At 33.8% G+C, this 18,168-nt stretch overlaps 2 protein-coding genes and 1 long non-coding RNA gene across 5 annotated transcripts in view; 2 read left to right on the forward strand and 1 right to left on the reverse strand.

Moving 5' to 3' along the window:
* LOC147838945 (uncharacterized) overlaps window positions 1–18,168 on the reverse strand; it is a 1,276,407-nt gene that overhangs the window by 1,075,223 nt on the left and 183,016 nt on the right. The gene's annotated exons all lie outside the window — the stretch shown is intronic.
* Window positions 966–8,325, forward strand: cryba1b (crystallin, beta A1b). Its single transcript, NM_001002586.1, is given in 6 exon segments — window positions 966–994; window positions 1,299–1,373; window positions 2,509–2,627; window positions 3,337–3,478; window positions 5,704–5,846; window positions 7,805–8,325. Coding segments are annotated over 5 exon segments (597 nt in total). The 5' UTR covers window positions 966–994; window positions 1,299–1,328; the 3' UTR covers window positions 7,953–8,325.
* Window positions 11,947–18,168, forward strand: part of cpdb (carboxypeptidase D, b) — a 31,428-nt gene continuing 25,206 nt past the window's right edge. For 2 of the 3 annotated variants that reach the window (XR_015519617.1, XM_087299871.1), the window contains exons 1-4: window positions 11,947–12,667; window positions 17,384–17,577; window positions 17,667–17,809; window positions 17,887–18,053. Coding sequence is in view for 2 of the 3 variants with exons in the window: in XM_087299871.1 (XP_087155997.1) it covers window positions 12,075–12,667; window positions 17,384–17,577; window positions 17,667–17,809; window positions 17,887–18,053 (1,097 nt within the window). In the remaining variant the exon portion in view is untranslated. 3 annotated transcript variants of the gene reach the window in all.

Below are 18,168 nucleotides of genomic sequence, written 5' to 3' on the forward strand. Positions count from 1 at the left end.
TATTAATCAGGGGTCACTACTGTGAAATGAACCACCATAGTTTTTTTTTTTTTAAATGAGGTAATTGTTAATTATATCTATGTTCTCAGTTAATCACAACTGAGTTTAGCAACTAAAATGTTTAGATGTTTGTGATCTGCACAATGATTTAATGGACTGATGTTGTAAGAAACACTTAAGAAAACGTTACTGTCCATTCCTTTGTGATTAGATGTAAAATTAACTTTCTGAGTAATTTTGTCAGTTTGTTTATTTTTTTATTTTTATTTTTTTTACTTTAGTTTAAATGTCTAATATTCTCAACATATCACCTCTAAACAGATGTATTATAAAGAAGTCAAATTCTCCATTAAATTGTGATTTTTTTGGACTAATGTTGCCATGCATTAAACAAAAAAAGTGCTTCTTTATTTTAAAAATGATATGATCAATAATTCATGACATTATATGTTTGTATGTTAATTATAATTATGTTTAGGTTAATTATGTTTTAAGTTAATTTCTTTTAACTGATACCAGCTGGTTTAAGTCAGATGAATATAATTTGAGCTAAAGTTAATTTGATTCAACTCAAAAATATAAGTTAAAATGTAACTTTTTTACAGTTTTTTCCATTTCACTGGAAATAGCATCAAGATTTACAAGCAATTGATGTTTCAAAAAGAACTAAATGAAAGCCATGGAAAGTTAAAATATGAGTTTAATGCTTTGTCCAAGTCAGTCTATTTCCAAATACCATCGCTAAACTCTGTTTTAAATTATTTTTATCTAATTCGTATAAATTTGCACGGCTAGTGTGAAAGCGAAGTGGTCTGGCTGTGGTGGGTTTTTACATTATGAAGAGCATGAAGAGAGGAGGAAAGAAAGGACTTTAGCTCGGGTCAGAAACAAAAGGCCCTGAAAGCAAACTGCTGACAGAGTCCGGCCGTCAGTATAAAAGCCCCTCGGATGCCGGAGCAGGAGACCGCGTGGTGGATCCAGATCATTCAGTTGGGTAAGTCTGGTCAAACCTGTGCCTCTGACCACTTTACACACTCCAGAGTGAGCATTACAAACACACCAACTGCACTCCTGATGTTTCCATCAGAGATTTGAGAATATAACAATATAACGAGTGAGTTGATCCAGCAGTGATGTGTATTTTACATGATGTGATGAGTGGTTTACATGTTATATTACCTTTGACAAGCATCTGTGCTGTTTTTTACATGAGAATATTTTAGTTAGAGTTCAGATGTATAAAAACTGATGTTCAGTAGTTTTGTGAACTCCCTTCTGAAATGATGTCCTTCCTGCAGGTCAGTCAGCGCTGAGATTTCTGAAAAAATATGGCTCTGACAAACCCTATGTCAATGCCCATGGGACCATGGAAGGTATGGTTATTTCATTCATTTTTAATTTTGTCTGAATTCATGTTTTTTATTATAAAACATAATGGAATGTTCTCTTTACATAATATAAAAACAATATAAATACAAAAAAACTACATAAATATAGTTAATTAAATAATTAAAATAGACATTTATTTATTTACATATAACAGTGACTGTTGTTTTAGTATTAGGTAACTATTGTAGTTTTAATAATAGTTTGAGTAATTAATTTAGCTTAATTTCATTTTATTTTAAAATGCTAAATTTTTTTCCTATAGATTTAAAAGTAAATTTTTATCTATCTTAGTTTGCGTTTATTTTATTTTATTTTATTTTATTTTACAAATATTTTCAGTGTTATGGTTTTTGTTTTAGTTTTATTATAACCCTGGATATTGTGCAACATCTTCTGTAAAGAAATGTTGGGTTCCATACTATTCCTTCATGTTGTCCCAACACAAATCGATTAAGTTAGCGTAATTATTCTAACAAATTTAAGTGGACTGAACATTAAACAATTAAGTTGTGCCAAAAAGAGTCGTTTCAACTCATTTTTAGTAAGTATAGTTTGAACAAGAAGCAAAAGTCATTTTTTGGGTGTGCGTATAATATAATTACTGGGAATATAAATCAAAAATATTTACTAAAAGCAATACATAATCAATCCTAAATGTAGCATATTACAATCTATGCGTAATAATAATACGAATAATAATAGTAATTTTATTGTTTTATTTTCATGGTAATTTTATGCATTATACTGATATTTATGCACTATCCCTAAATTGCATTTAGTTTTTTACTATAGTTTTAATGTTTTTTGAATGAAAATTCTGTCAATTAGTTTCCTCTTCTCCCGTTTTATTTTTTAATCATACTAGTTTAATATAATGTTGTTATTTTTTCTCAGAATCATTGATTTTTGAATATCAGGGTTTATGAGTATCCTATTTATTAGAAAATTCAATAAATAGCGCTTAAAAAAAATAATGATGATGATAAATAATATTATAATATAATCTAAATTTCATGACCAAATAAAAAATATTTTGACCAATAAATATCCTCAAGTTCAGTCATTGTCTTTCTATATTTGCATAAATTTATTTACCTGTGTGTCTCTGTTTTCCCCCAGATCACCGTTTATGACCAGGAGCATTTCCAGGGCAGGCGTTGTGAATTCACCGCCTGCTGCCAGAACATTATGGAGTACGGCATGGAGACCGTTCGCTCCCTGAAAGTGGAGTGTGGCGCGTGAGTAAAAACAATATTTGGTTAAATAAATACATTTCATCCTTAAAGGGCTAGTTCACCCAAAAGTGAAAATGTCCTCATCATTTCCTCACACTCAAGAATATAACTTTTCTGAATTCTTCTCTTCCATCTAACACAAAAGAAGATATTTTGAAGAATGTTAAAAAGCAGCAACCTTCCTAATTCTGTTAAACACAAAAGAAGATATTTTGAAGAATGTAGTTCCATAGTTGGAACACCAAACAGAAAAAACTATATAATTCAATGGCCGCTGCTGTGCAACATTTTTCAAAACATCTTCTCTTTTGACCCAAAAAAGGACAATCCTGTCATCATTTGCGTAAAAATGCTGAAACCTGTAACCATTGACTTCCATAGTATTTGATTTTCCTACTGTGGAAGTTGATGGTTACTGGTTTCAGCATTTTTCAAAGATATTCTTTTGTGTTCAGCTGAAAGAAACAAACTCATCAAGGTTTGAAACAAGTAACATTTTTCTAAATATATTCTTGTGTGTTCAATATGTGTTCAATATGTAACCACCTGAGAGTGAGGAAATAGTGAGTTAATTTAGATTTTTGGGTGAATTTTCCCTTTAAATAGCTTTGAAATTGGTAATAAGTTATGTAAGTAAATGATGACAGAGTTTTCATTCTTTTGAGTAAACTATCCCTCAATCTCATGAGCTCACCTCTTGTTTTGGCTGTAGTTGGGTTGGTTTTGAGCACTCCACCTTTAACGGGCAGCAGTTTATCCTGGAGAAGGGAGATTATCCATGCTGGGAGGCCTGGAGCGGCAACAACGCCTATCGCATCGAGAGACTCATTTCCTTCCGGCCCATTTATTCTGCTGTGAGTGAGAGCATCTGCAACACACACAAACAAAAAAGGGTTGAGCTTATTTTCTTAATGAGTTATAGGTGTGTTTTGAGAAAAAAAACAATTAGAGTATCATCTCCCTTTACCTTTAAGAGAAAGTTGGGTTATGCCATTCGCATTTGCTATTTACATGACAGACTTTGTAATTGAAAAAAACTGAGCGTTTCACTAGGAATATAACAGTTAAACACAGCATCTGCAGCGCGAGAATGAGTGATAACGCCTCTCATTATCTACTTTCACTTTCGTGGATAGGGAAACCTTGTACGCACAGACATCAATTGGCCTATAAATAATTAACTTTGTCTAAAAAAAGATTTTGTTTCAAAACTATTTCTAAATTGAGTTCTAATTTCCAGCAAACGAATAAATGAACAATAATAACGAAGTGTGATCAAAAAACTGAGTTATATCCAAATACACATGCTGTGCCCCATATGGTCTAAAACCTGACAGGTGGGCAAATCTAAGCTTGTTTTAATAAAAGAAATATAAATATGGATATAATAAATAATACTGCTAATAATAATAACATTATACAATAGCAAATTGAATGAACTGAAAAAGCCCCGGAGATGAAGAAGGCATGAAAGTATGGTTTTTATATTCATGTAGGCTAGAAAATAATATGTTTTGTAATATTTAGATTTTTTATACGTATATGTTGTATATATCCTTATTATAGCCTATATATATATATATATATATATATATATATATATATATATATATATATATATATATTTATATATATATATATATATATATATATATATATATATATATATATATATATATATATATATATATATATATATATATCCTTAAGATTTGAATTATTTTTCTTTAATATTAAGCGAAGCGAAGCGCACAACTAACGCGATCTGCACTGGACAATAAAGCGGCTTAGTTCTGGTCTATTGAAAAATCTATTATAGATTCTCAAAATAGCAGCCCGCCAGCAATACACCTCAACACGCCTCCCTTTTTAGACCAAAACGCCTATGGGCGCACATATGAACGCAAATGCATTTGCTATTTAAACAACCTGGCGCAAAACGTCAAAACGACTCTTGAGCCAAGCTGAAGCTAGCGAACAACCATTGCACTGCGCCTTGCGCCACATTGTGTCGGGTGTATGATAGGGCCCTAAGTTATGATTGAAATGCCTTTTGTTACAGTTATGAAGTAGTTTTATAACAAGCAGGAAATGTTCATGGTCCAATAACACGACCTCATTGAAATGGTCTATTCTCATAGATTAAATTTCATGTGGTTATGTTTGTGCTTTTCTAGTTGCACTGGAGGTTTTTACTACTCGACATTAATTGGCTTTAATGGACATTAATTTCCTTAATTGGCAACAGTCCATACCATTCAATCATGTTAAAACTCACAACACTTTTAACCAAATTCTTGCATACCATCTCTAGAATATCTTGACACCAAATTGCTTTAACCTCCTGATGAGATATAATCTCTGCATTGCTTTATTAAAACTGCACTCAACATTTCCAGCAAATGTCAATCCACTATCAATAAATGTATTATAAATATATTTTACTTTGTATAATTAATACTTGATACTGTATTCTGTTTGAGTTTTTATGTTCACTTCTATTCATTTGATACCCCAGTTTCAAGTGACTGCAGGGGAGGGGGGTGGGGGTATATGAATTGATATATTTCATTATATAGTTTTTTCAGCCTGTACGCATTGTTAACTATTAATTTAAAAAAAAATTGTAAAAATTAAAAAATAAATAAATAAATAAAAAGTTTAAAATAAATATATTATAAACATATTAATAATATTAATGAATTACATTTATTTTTTAAAAGACGTAGAATTAAAATAAATTATAAGTATGAATTAAATTTTAATAAAGCAAAAATAAAAAGCAAATTTTTAGAAATATTTATAAATAAAATATAGGTGTATATTAAAAATATAGGTATTGTCTGAATAGCCTGCTTCTCCATTGAACTTTTATTTTCCGGACTTTAATAAAAGACTATGCCATAAAAGGATGATTCTGTCTATTTCCATGTGCAGGTTGACTGATTTCAATTCAAAATCTTGTCAGACATTAAAAATTTCATTATTTAAAAAAGTTCCAAGCCATCAACTGAAAGGGAACTAATTTTGCTCAACAGTGCATTCATCAAGCTGACTGTGTGTCTTCTTTCTGAAACAGATGCACAGCGACTCCCGCATGATGCTTTTCGACTGTGAGAACATGACTGGAAAGCAGTGGGAGGTGTGCAATGACTACCCTTCCCTGCAGGGTATGGGATGGTGCAACAACGAGGTCCGTTCCATCCAGGTCATGAGTGGCGCGTAAGTATGATTGCCCATATATCTATTTTATTTGAGACAAATGAAGACAGCAAAAGTGCCAATTGTGTGTCTTAACACTACTTTGCAGTTCTAAGGTGGATTGAACAGTATTTCAATTTTCTTTAAAATTCTCTAATGTTAATATTTTTATTTGATAATGTTTGGTCTCGATGAACTAAATAGAAAAAAAATAACCAGAATGATTTACATGTAAAAGTAGGCAGAACTCCAGAGCCACTCTAATTATGTAATTACCAATAGTTCTAAAGTGTTTGCCAGATAAAATGTTAGCTTTGATGAACTCTTTCATAGTCTTAAAAACAATTCCTGATGAACTTTGCTTTGCCCTGATTTAGACGGAAATGATGTCATGGCAGATTTGCTTTCGCTTTAAGCATATTTTGAAGTGTTGGACATTATTAACTTAGTATTTTTACTCACCAATAAAGGGTTTGATGATTCAAATGATCTGTTCAGAGTGAGTTTCAAGTAAAGGATTCACTGATTCAAATGATCTGTTCATAGTGAATCTGAAGTAAACCATTCACGAATTCAAATAATCTGTTCAGAGTGAGTCTCCAGTAAATGATTCACTGATTGAAATGATCTATTCAGAGTGAGTCTCCACTAAACATTTCAGATTCAAATAATCTGTTCAGAGTAAATCACTAGTAAATGATTCACCGATTGAAAAAATCTGCTCACAGTGAGTCTCCAGTAAACCATTCATGGATTCAAATGATATGTTCAGAGTGAATGTAAAGGATTTACTGATTCAAATGATCTGTTCAGAGTAAATCTCCAGTAAAGGATTTGCTGATTCAAGGAATCTGTTCAGAGTGTGTCTCCAGTAACGGATTCACTGATTCAAAAGATCTGTTCAGAGTAAATCTCCAGTAAAGGATTTGTTGATTTAAGGGATCTGTTCAGAGTGTGTCTCGAGTAACGGATTCACTGATTCAAATGATCTGTTCAGAGTAAATCTCCAGTAAAGGATTTGCTGATTCAAGGAATCTGTTCAGAGTGTGTCTCCAGTAACGGATTCACTGATTCAAAAGATCTGTTCAGAGTAAATCTCCAGTAAAGGATTTGTTGATTTAAGGGATCTGTTCAGAGTGTGTCTCGAGTAACGGATTCACTGATTCAAATGATCTGTTCAGAGTAAATCTCCAGTAAAGGATTTGCTGATTCAAGGAATCTGTTCAGAGTGTGTCTCCAGTAACGGATTCACTGATTCAAAAGATCTGTTCAGAGTAAATCTCCAGTAAAGGATTTGTTGATTCAAGGGATCTGTTCAGAGTGTGTCTCGAGTAACGGATTCACTGATTCAAATGATCTGCTCAGAGTAAAACTCCAGTAAATGATTCACTGATTCAAATTATTTGTTCAGAGTAAATCCCCAGTAAATGATTCACTGTTCAAATGATCTGCTCAGAAAAAATCTCTAGTAAATGATTTACTGATTTAAGTAATCTGTTTGAAGTGAATATCAAGTAAATTCATAACTGAATCAATTAATTTGTTCTGATTGAGCCTCAAGTAAACCATTCACCAATTCAAATGATCTGTTCATAGTGAATCTCCAGTAAATTATTCACTGATTCAAATCATCTGTTCAGTATTTATATTCAGTAAATCAGCCACTGCGTCAAGTAATCTGTTCAGAGCGAATGTCCAGTAAAGGATTTACTGATACAAATGATCCATTCAGAGTGATTCTAATGTATGGGGCTATCAGTACTTTTCCTCGAATGCCTATGTTGTGTACTTGGTCCAGCACTGGCATTCTGAAGTAATTTTGATCTAAAAAATGGCTTGGTGTTGCTTCTGATCAACGTGTAAAAAACAAGCAAGAGTGTTTGGACTCACGCTGACGTCTGTGTTTTCGTCAGTGCATTCGTCAGCGTTTCCGCTCCACCATGGTGACCTGCTGCCTCTGTGTTCCTGTTTTCTTCTAGTTTTGTATGCTACCAGTATCCTGGTTACCGTGGTTACCAGTACCTGATGGAGTGCGACTGCCACGGAGGCGAGTACAGGCACTACAGGGAGTACGGCTGCCACGCTCAGACCCCTCAGATCCAGTCTATCCGCAGGATCCAGCACTGAGAGGAACCAGCCCTCCTCCTTCCACCCTCCCTCCTCCTCCATCCCTCCGTTCCCAGCCATGTCAGATGGTTTTTGTTGACCAGGACGGCAGGCTGGTTTACTGGTGCTACAGCAATGTAACAAGTCCACAGCACTTTTTTACCCACTACACGAGGAAAGAAAGACTAACTATTGACGGCAGGAAAAAAGCAGAAGAACAAGTCCTGTATGATTACAGCCGAAGGGACGTGGTGCAGTGAGAAGCCGGAGCGTTGCTCTTCTTTCGTCACGACTTGGTCATCATGATCGTAGCCATTGCAGTTTTCATGGTCAGCTTCTGTATGATATTTGATGAATAAAAACATGAGCATAAAAAACTAAAGGAACAAAAAAACTGAATATGAGCCGACTGTGGTGTGTGGATCTTTCCTGACAAACTCTCACACGCATAAAATCATGAGGTCTAATGAATTGTCTAAAATTAAATATGAATTTAGAAGCAATAGTAATGTGTCAGATATTACATTAATATGCATTTGTGCGGATTATATCGACACCTCTAGTTACTATCTACTATAAACTACATACTAAGTAGGCCTCTGTAGTAATGCTGTGAAAATAATTCACTTTCAGACTATAAAATATAAAATTAGGACTCACCAAGTGTCAAGTGGGACTAAAAATTGTTGTTGGTGAGCATATGAAACAATGGTAAATTGTCATTTTTGCATTAAATAAAGACAAAAAATAAATAAAATAGAATTTCCGTATTTGAGACACATTCATAGGCAGTAACTCGTTTTACACATTGCCTAAGAATCTAATATGGCTTGGTGCAATCCCAATCAGGGACACAAAGACTGTGTTGTAGTTATATAAATACATAATCTGATGAAGACTGCACTGTGATCGTTTAATGAGAATATAAACTTAATTTTAGCAATGTAAAGTTACATTTAAAAATAAAACATACAATTTTTTGTTTTATGCCAAAAAAATCTAAAGTATTACTAGTGTGGTTATTATTATTAAATACTAATTCTACTATTCCATAGTAAATGGATTTTTTCAACTAAAGTTATAAATAAATTTTTAGCATTTGATAAATACTACTAGTACTACTACTACTACTACTACTAATAATAATAATAATAATAATAATAATAATAATAAAAATAGTAGTAGTAATAATTGCAATTGGACGTATTTCCTCAAATGTGTTCCGCTTTATTTTTATTGAAATATTTTTCCAATAAGATTCTACATTTTATTAATTATCATGTCAAGCAAAGTGGACAGGGTTAACAAGTTTATAATTTTCATGTTAAATTTAATTAATTAATTAATTTATTTATTTATTTAATATTATTATTAATATTAATAATAATATTGTTAATAAATATATTAATAAATAAATAAATAAAAAATATATAATAAATATATAATATAATAAAAAATATATATATAATAAATATTAATATTAATATAATATTAATATTAATTAATAATTTATTAAGAAATTAATTAATTAAAGCAATTAATTAATAGACTATAAAGCCTAATATATTTTTGTTTAGAATTTAAATATATTTATATAAATATGTAATCTTCTGAAGACTGCACTGTGATGGTTTGATGAAAGCCGCTCATAGCCACAGTGTTTCCACTGTGTTGAAACAATTTAAAGCAACTGATCCACATCAACTTAATTTAGCATATGCAGTCACATTTGAAAACAATATGGCAAACATTTTTAAACTTTTTCTTTCAGCTATATTATTATTATTATCATCATTATTATTATTATTATTCATTCGTTTTCTTTTTGGCTTAGTCTCTTTATTAATCAGTGGTTGCCACAATGGAATGAACCGCCAACTTATCGAGTATATGTTTTACATATGCCAATTTAGCTTTATTTATGCCCTTTCAGCCGCAACCCAACACTGGGAAACACCAATACACTCTTGCATTCACACACATACACTACGGCCAATTTAGCTTTTTCAATTCACCTACATGTATAGCACATGTCTTTGGACTGTGGGGGAAAGCAGAGCACTCGGAGGAAACCCACACGAACACGAGGAGAACATGCAAACTCATTTTAAGTTTCGGCAGGAAGGGCATCCGCTGCATTAAAGAACATATGCTGGATAAGTTGGTGATTCATTCTGCAGTGGCGACCCTTGATTAATAAAGGAACTAAGCTGGAAAGAAAATGAATGAATGAATGATTATAAAGCCAAGTAGTCTATTATGCCTAATCAAGTTTTATTTTAAATTAAATATATTTACAAATCAATAATTAATTACATTTCTATAAAATTTAACGTGTGCCAGAATAGTTGGTAGTTCAGTTTGCTGTGGCGACCCCGGATGGATAATGGGCTTAGCCAAAGGAAGATTAATGAATATTATGCTTAACTTTTATTTTAGTTTAACTGCTTTTGTTAAATAGATTAAAAAAATAATATTAAACTGTCTTTTATATTTTAGATGTTGGATCTTTATTTATTTATGCATGCATACACAACACGTTTATGGTTTAAACGTTTAAAAACCCCTCCAGATACACAGAAAAAAAAATTATGTCTGCAAAATTGTTGCAAACGATTGAAGTGTTGAATTGAAACAAATTAAATTTAGTATTGTTCAACTTAATTTGTTTGTTTAAATTCAGCTCATATAAATTGTTTACAGCCACTTAAAACATGTTAGTAAATACAAGAAATCATATTTGAATATTTTTTTTAGTGTAATGTTGAATCATTTCACATGGTGACTGTCTTCCACTCAAATTATTGTGAATTGTTCTACATTTATTGAGACCAGAGATGTTTAAGCTATGTAAATGAGCTGACCAAACATGATAGTCTAATTTTAAAGATAGAGTTTAGTTGTTTAGCGATTCTTCTTCTTCTTCTTTTGTTTTATTGGCGGGCTGGTGTATTGTGCACTTGCCGCCACCTACAGTTCTTATCTATATCTATATATACTAATATGCTTACCTAAATTTCTCCATCAGGACTCAGCTGTCAGCTGGCACTGCGTGTTCAGCTCCTCCTGCTTCCAGTCTTAGTCCCTCCGGATCCTTAATACATTTTAATTCAAATTATTTATTATAGTATTTCGCTCAATCCTGTGCTATATAGATATTGTATTAATATCCTATACCCTAAACTATCCCTATTAACGTTTATCCCTAATATATATTCTAAGTTTTTATCTTTCTGTCCATTATTGCTTAAATATTCTGTTAGTTCCCACCTCTCTTGTATATATTTCCTGCATTCAAACATAACATAATCTACGGTTTCTCTTACTCCACAATGATCACATAAATCATTTTCTGTAACTCCTAGTATTGACATAGTTGATTTTAATCCAGTGTGTCCAAGCCTCAGTCTAGTTAATATAACTTCTTCCTTTCTGTTCCTACCATACACATTTCTTTTTTTCTCAACTATTTTTTTAATTTTAGATGTCGTCCCTTCTTATCTCTATCCCAGATTCCTTGCCATTCTTTCTTAATATTTTCTTTAATAATAGATTTAATTTCACATTTTCCTAAGGGAACCCTAATATCTAATATATTACTTTTCAATGCTTCCTTTGCCAGTTTATCAGCCATTTCATTTCCATATATTCCTTTATGTGCAGGTATCCAGCAAAACCCTACTGTCCCTCCTTTCTTTTGTATACGGTTTAAAATTGTGAATATTTCATAAATTAAATCTTCTCTGGTTGATCTATAAGTAATTAAAGATGACAATGCTGATGCTGAGTCAGAACACATAACTACCTTCTCAGGGCATATTTCTTCCACCCATGTTAATCCTATTATTATTGCAGTTGTTTCTATAGAATAAATTGATTGTTTAGCGATTGTTTGAAAAGTTACATTAAACACCCCTCAAACGATAATGGTTTAACCCATCCTGTAGGTTTGACCAATTTTGATGATGCCCAGCCAAGTGAAATCTATTAGTAGGCCTATCCCTAATTTCCACCTGAACTGTTAGACCTTCCCACTAACCGACCGAGAGATGCCAAAATTGTGAAGGCTAAACAAATGAACAGCAAGTGATAAAACGACAAACAAACAAAAAATATTTTAAATAATCTGTTCGTAAACACGCAATGTATATTCTGTGGCTCATTGTGCCGCATATTTTAACACTTCCGCTCCAAATACTTGCTTTGAGACGCACAAACAAAGTAAACGAAGAAACATATAGAGGGTATTACAACTACGCCGAAATGACTGATCGTTTAAAAGGGTTTTCTCGGAAATTTCCCCGTATTTGTAGCCTGGCGAGCATCGGCCAGTCTGTCGAGGACAGAGAGCTTTGGGTCATGAGAATCACATCCAATCCCACGCAAGACGTACCGGGCAAACCGAAGGTGAAGTACGTGGGCAACATCCACGGGGACGAGGCGTTGTCTCGTCAGGTGCTGGTTTACCTTGTGGAGTACCTGCTGACCCGGTATGGCCGTGATGTGAGGGTGACGGAGCTGGTAGACCGGACTGACATCTACATTTTGGCCAGTATGAACCCGGACGGCTTTGAGAGGGCGCTGGAGGGAGAATGCTCTGGCACCACTGAGGCCCGAGACAATGCCAAAAACTATGACCTTAACAAGAGCTTCCCAGTCCAGGACGAGCCCTCCAGTGAGACTGCAGGAGACATACCGGAGGTCATGGCTGTCATCAGGTGGATTCAGGAGAGAAAGTATGTTGGATGTTTTTAATTGCTTGTTTTCTGTTATTCCTCCGTTATTTACTCAAGTACTTCCAGACCGCGGTAAAGTTAGTTTTACTTTCGACATTCGTTAGACTTTCGATTTTCAAATCAATTAAAATCTTTGTTCCTGTTATACTTTGGGCCAAAAATAGGTCAGATAGGCATAAATATGTGCCCTTTATGTTGCACAAGGCTTAATTTCTCGATTAAAAAAAGAAATTACCATAAAAATGAATTAAACAATTCAACCATATGAAATTATACAATAAAACTAGCACCAGAATATTCAGAAAAACATCCTGCATATTGCACAAGACTCGGTTTTTTTAATTAGCACTCTATTTATTTCATAATATTTTTTAAATATCTTTTAATGTAAAAATTGCAAAATTCAATTAAACTCTGACACCATTTGAAATAAAATATTCAAATCAACTGTACAATTGTCTAAATATTATTCTCTATGATGCACAAGCTTTGTTTTTTACAGTTTTGCCTTTGTTGATTTTATATACAGTATTGAATCCATATTTCCAGTCAGTCAAAGCTTTGTTAAAGGGAAAGTTTACCTCAAATAAAAATTTACTCACCCTCAAGTAATTACACACTTTTATGAGTTCCGTTTTTCTGGTGAACAAAATATAAGATATTTTGAAGAATGATGACTTTCATATTAATGTTGTTTGTTTTTTCAGACTATGGCAGTCAATAGGGGCAGTCAAAAAGTTTTTAGCTTTCTTCAAAATGTATTCTTTTGTGTTAAACAGATGAAAGAAACTCACAAAGGCTTGAAACGGTGGTGAGTAGATGTTGACAGAACTAATATTTTTTTCGCTGTCTCTTTAAACGGAAAGCATTTACATTTATTGATTTGGTGACGCTTTTTTTTCAAAACAATATACAAATGAGAATAAAATAATCACTTTAAATTACCAGAGAGCAGCAAGGTAGTAGACTCAAGTTAACTTAGCAGTGACAAGGTAATTTAGCAGTTTTTTAATACATAGACATGCATGCATACATAAACACACATACACACTTGGCATAAGCTGGGATTCTGACAGTATGATAACCTTTGATAAAATTATTATGGTTTCACAGTATCACGGTATTTATTGCTTTAATATTTTCTTTTTAAATGTCTGGGTAAAAAACAAAAAAAGTCACCTTTTAATACAATATGTTTAATTTTTGGAAAGATTTGTGATATTTTGGAGCAGTAAACATGTCAGGCTGAATAATTCGAATGAATTAATTACTTCTGCTGTCTCCATTTGTTTAAAAAAACACACACATTTCTTTACAATTTAAACAGCACCTTTTGGTATTATTATGCTTTAGAAACTGTTGTTCTAAAAAAAAACTAAAATAAAATGCAAATAAAAAAATCTTACACATACGTTAAGAAAGGTATTACAGAAAAAATTTGGCAGTTTTAAAACCTTGACTTTAACAAACCGTGGTATAGCTTAAAAACCTTATCGTCCTATGTCTTTATACACACACACACATACACACACACACATTCACACAGAGGGAAGATTTTGTCTCATACAGGTGATTTGCTAAGCCCACTCACTGGCGTGAAGCACACTCAGAGTTGCACAATGTTTTCCATAAACACGGAGAGTTTATAAGAAAGTGTCTGGTGCAAATAAAGGACAAAAATTTCTCCTACAGATGAATATTAAAGCCCACTTACCTGTGTGAAGTAGCTTTGCACAGTGTTTTTCAGAAATATGGAGTGTCCAGAAAGTGTATGGTGCATACAGAGAGGAAAACTAATCAACTCCAAGGCTTATTTATTAATTTATTTTATCATTTTTATTTAGAAATATTACAAAAACAAGTAGGCATATTATTCTTGACTTGTAAATACGTTATATTAATGGTTAATTTTTAGTTAACATTTATTGTCACTTAACAGCTTAGTTAGCCTTGTCTTGTCATTAAAATGTGTTCCTATTCAGTAAAAGGGTAAACCATAGGGTAAACCTCCAGCATGCAAGTTGATTTTCACTCTGACTTTCACTATACTGATTTACAAATGTAATAAATACTTGTTCATATGTGATATTATTCATATTTAATCATATGTGATATTTAATCTTTTTAATATCACAACATTTCGACCTACCAAGAGCTAAAGTGGCAATGTGCTGATTTTCTTTTCATCTTTTGCTACTGTTTATTTTTGATCGAGCGCTTGCCTTTGAGATTCTTAGATGTGCGCACATTTCTGTTTCTAAAAATCCATGAAAAGTCATGCTAAATTTTAAACCACTTTGTTGTTTTAACTGAATTGTGGTTTATAATATTCAACTAAAACTATTTAAAAACAAGTGAAGTTTATTTATAAGTGAAGTTTATGTATAAACAAATTTCGAGAGGATCACTTGCTTATGATTGCTAGCGGCTGGATCCGCATTATCCAATTCACTACGCTCCAATCAGATGACTCCTAAACTACTATAAATACCCTGGGTTTCATTCCACTGCTATCTTCGTTTTGAAGAGTCCCCCCTTCCACCCCTACTCCTCCTCCTTCCTAGATGGGTGACACGGTGGCCCAGTGCGTAGCACTGTTGCCTCACAGCAAGAATGTCTCTGGTTCCAGGCTTTACCAAACCAGCAGACATTTCTGTGTGGAGTTTGCACTGCTCACGTTGGTTTCCCCCGGGTTCCCCGGATTCCTCCCACCGCCTAAAAACATGCAATTAAGTTAATTGAATAATCTAAATTGGCACCATAGACATGCTTCTAGTACGTAGTTATCTTCAAAAGCAATCACTTACTGTTCATTTGTTACTACAGCAGGGGAGTTCTCGATCTACCTGAGCTCAAACTCCCCACCGCCTTGCAACGGGAGGGAGCCCTGGGCTCGAGGATCTCATGTGCTCAGGGCTCTCTCCCGGGACAGCATGCCAAACAAGCTTTTATAATTATTCATCAGCTAAGTGTGAACTCTTGAAACTAATTTCGAGACGATGGCATGCTTATGACTGACCATGGCTGGTCCCGCATCACCTAACACAATTCATCAATCAGACAATTCTTAACTCACTATGAATAACCAGAGTTTTACATCACAGTTATTTTCGCCTTTAAGAATCCCCCTTCCACCCCCACTCCTTCCCCATTTCCTAGATAGGGCAGCACAGCAGCCCAGTGGTTAGCACTGTTGCCTCACAGCAAAAATGTTGTTCTTACCAGGCCAGTCGACGTTTCTGTGTGGAATTTGCATGTTCTCCCTGACGCGTGGATTTCCCCCAGGTTCCCCGGTTTCCTCCCACTGTCCAAAAACATGCGACTTAAGTGAAGTGAACCAAAACTTGCACCACAGATGAGTCCTTGGCCAGAACAGTATATCTCTTGATAGCCATCCCTAATTTATCTTTAGCCATAAACAGCAGGGGAGTTCTCGAGATCTGCCTGAGCTCAAACTCCCCTCTTGCGCTGCAAACTGGAGGGAGCCCTGGGCTCGAGGATCTCATGAGCTAAGAGCTCTCTCCCGGGACAGCTTGCCAAACAAGCTTTTTAACCAATCATCAGCTAAGTGTGAACTCTTAAACTGAAATTAAATGAAAGTGAAAAAAAAAAATCTAAATAGTACAAGTAAAACTAAACTAAAAGGTTAGAATTGAAAATTTGACAGTTAAAAGACAATGCATAAATAAATAAACTTATAAAATAAATAAATAAATAAATCCAACAGTAATATTTAAAAATATGCCAAAGCATGTACAATCACTAAAATATAATAAAAATAAAATATTTATAAAACGATTTGTCCTTGAATCAAATCTCATTTAATCGAAAAGGTTAACTCGATTACAATTAATGAACAGTTTTTTTTTTTTTGCCCTCACAGTTCACTGACACGTTATGAGCAGTAAATATGCTCGCATATTAAAAGTGAGAGATGTTTGAATGAAGGGTGCATTATTGATTTTTAAATAACTGAAGGAAACGCACACCATCTACTGTCTATGATTATTTATTGAACATCAATGCTGAAATTAAAACACACATGGCCTAAAACTAAGTCATTTTTCTTATAAAAAAAAAAAGAAAAATACCTTGCACTTTTGGAAACAAAATAAATTCTCTTCTAAATAAATTAACTCTTGCATATCCTGTAAATAATATTTTAAACAGTCAATTTTCTGCATCTTCTGTAAACAGATACTTTAATGTAAATAATACTTTTATGGTAATGGAAAATATGCCGTCTCAAGGCACCTCTGGCGCAGCTTCCAATCATCGTCAGAATTGCAAACGTGGGATGTGTAGTTAAAGTTTAACGAAGGCCTAACAGTACCTGTGCATTTGAGGCAGAAGTATAAATCAGCCTATAACAGAGCGTAGTCATGTGACTCTAAACAGGAAGCAGGGAAAGTAATTGAAAAAATTGACCTGGAAAAGTTTGATCGATTATAGGTTCTGAATTTTGATTACTTTTGCATTAATCTGCAAAAATTGGACTATTGGACTGAAATATCAAATTCAAAATGAAACAAATGTGCAATTGATTATCACATTTAACTAGACTTTTCTTTAAAGCAGAAATTGGCAACATGTTATTCCTTTCTGGAAAACATTAATCTCTAACAATTATACATTGGTGAAGCCAGTTACATTGTGGTGTAACGTGGTTCAAATATTGTTTCACGATAAGTGTTTTCTTCTATTTCAATCTTCAAGGTTTGTCTTGTCTGGCAGTCTACACGGAGGCTCAGTGATGGCCAGCTACCCTTTTGAGGATGACAGTTCTTACACCAGATCAGGAGATGATGCTCTGTTTCGCAATCTAGCACAAGCCTACATTGAGAACCATCCCGTTATGGGGACAAACAATGCTGACTGTCCTGACGATCCCAATAAAAGCTCTGGAGAAGGTATTGCTGCCTATTTGATATTTCCATCAATGTTTTCAACTTACCAAAACTCCATGAAGCTTTGCTGTCCTATATTTATGTGCATTCAGGGTCAATGCAGGATTACAACTACCTAAAAGGGAACTGTTTTGAAGTCTCCTTTGAACTGAGCTGTTGCAAGTATCCTCCAGCTTCTCAGCTTTACACCGAGTGGAGCAACAACAGAGAAGCCCTTCTTGCTTTCATACAGAAAGTGAGTGGATTGAAAAAAATGTCATTGTGTAGTCAAGCGAGTGCTCTAACAAACCTTGCTTTGCTTTTCTTTTTAAGGCTCATATTGGTGTGAGAGGTTTTGTGTTGAATAAATCAGGTTTGGGACTGCCAGATGCAACGATCTCAGTTTCTGGTATTGATCACAACATCACTACCTGGAAGTTTGGTGATTATTACCGCCTGTTGCTGCCTGGAAAATATGACATCACTGCCAGCTCACCAGGGTGAATATGTAGATGCACACAAGTACACTGCCTGACAAAAGTCTTGTCGCCTGATCAAGATTTAGGAACAACAAATAAAAACTTCTAGTAGGGCTGTGCGATTAATCGAAAATCC

This window comes from Danio rerio, chromosome 21 (genome assembly GCF_052040795.2).
Source record: "Danio rerio strain M-AB ecotype USA chromosome 21, GRCz13ab, whole genome shotgun sequence".
Classification (NCBI taxonomy): domain Eukaryota; kingdom Metazoa; phylum Chordata; class Actinopteri; order Cypriniformes; family Danionidae; genus Danio; species Danio rerio.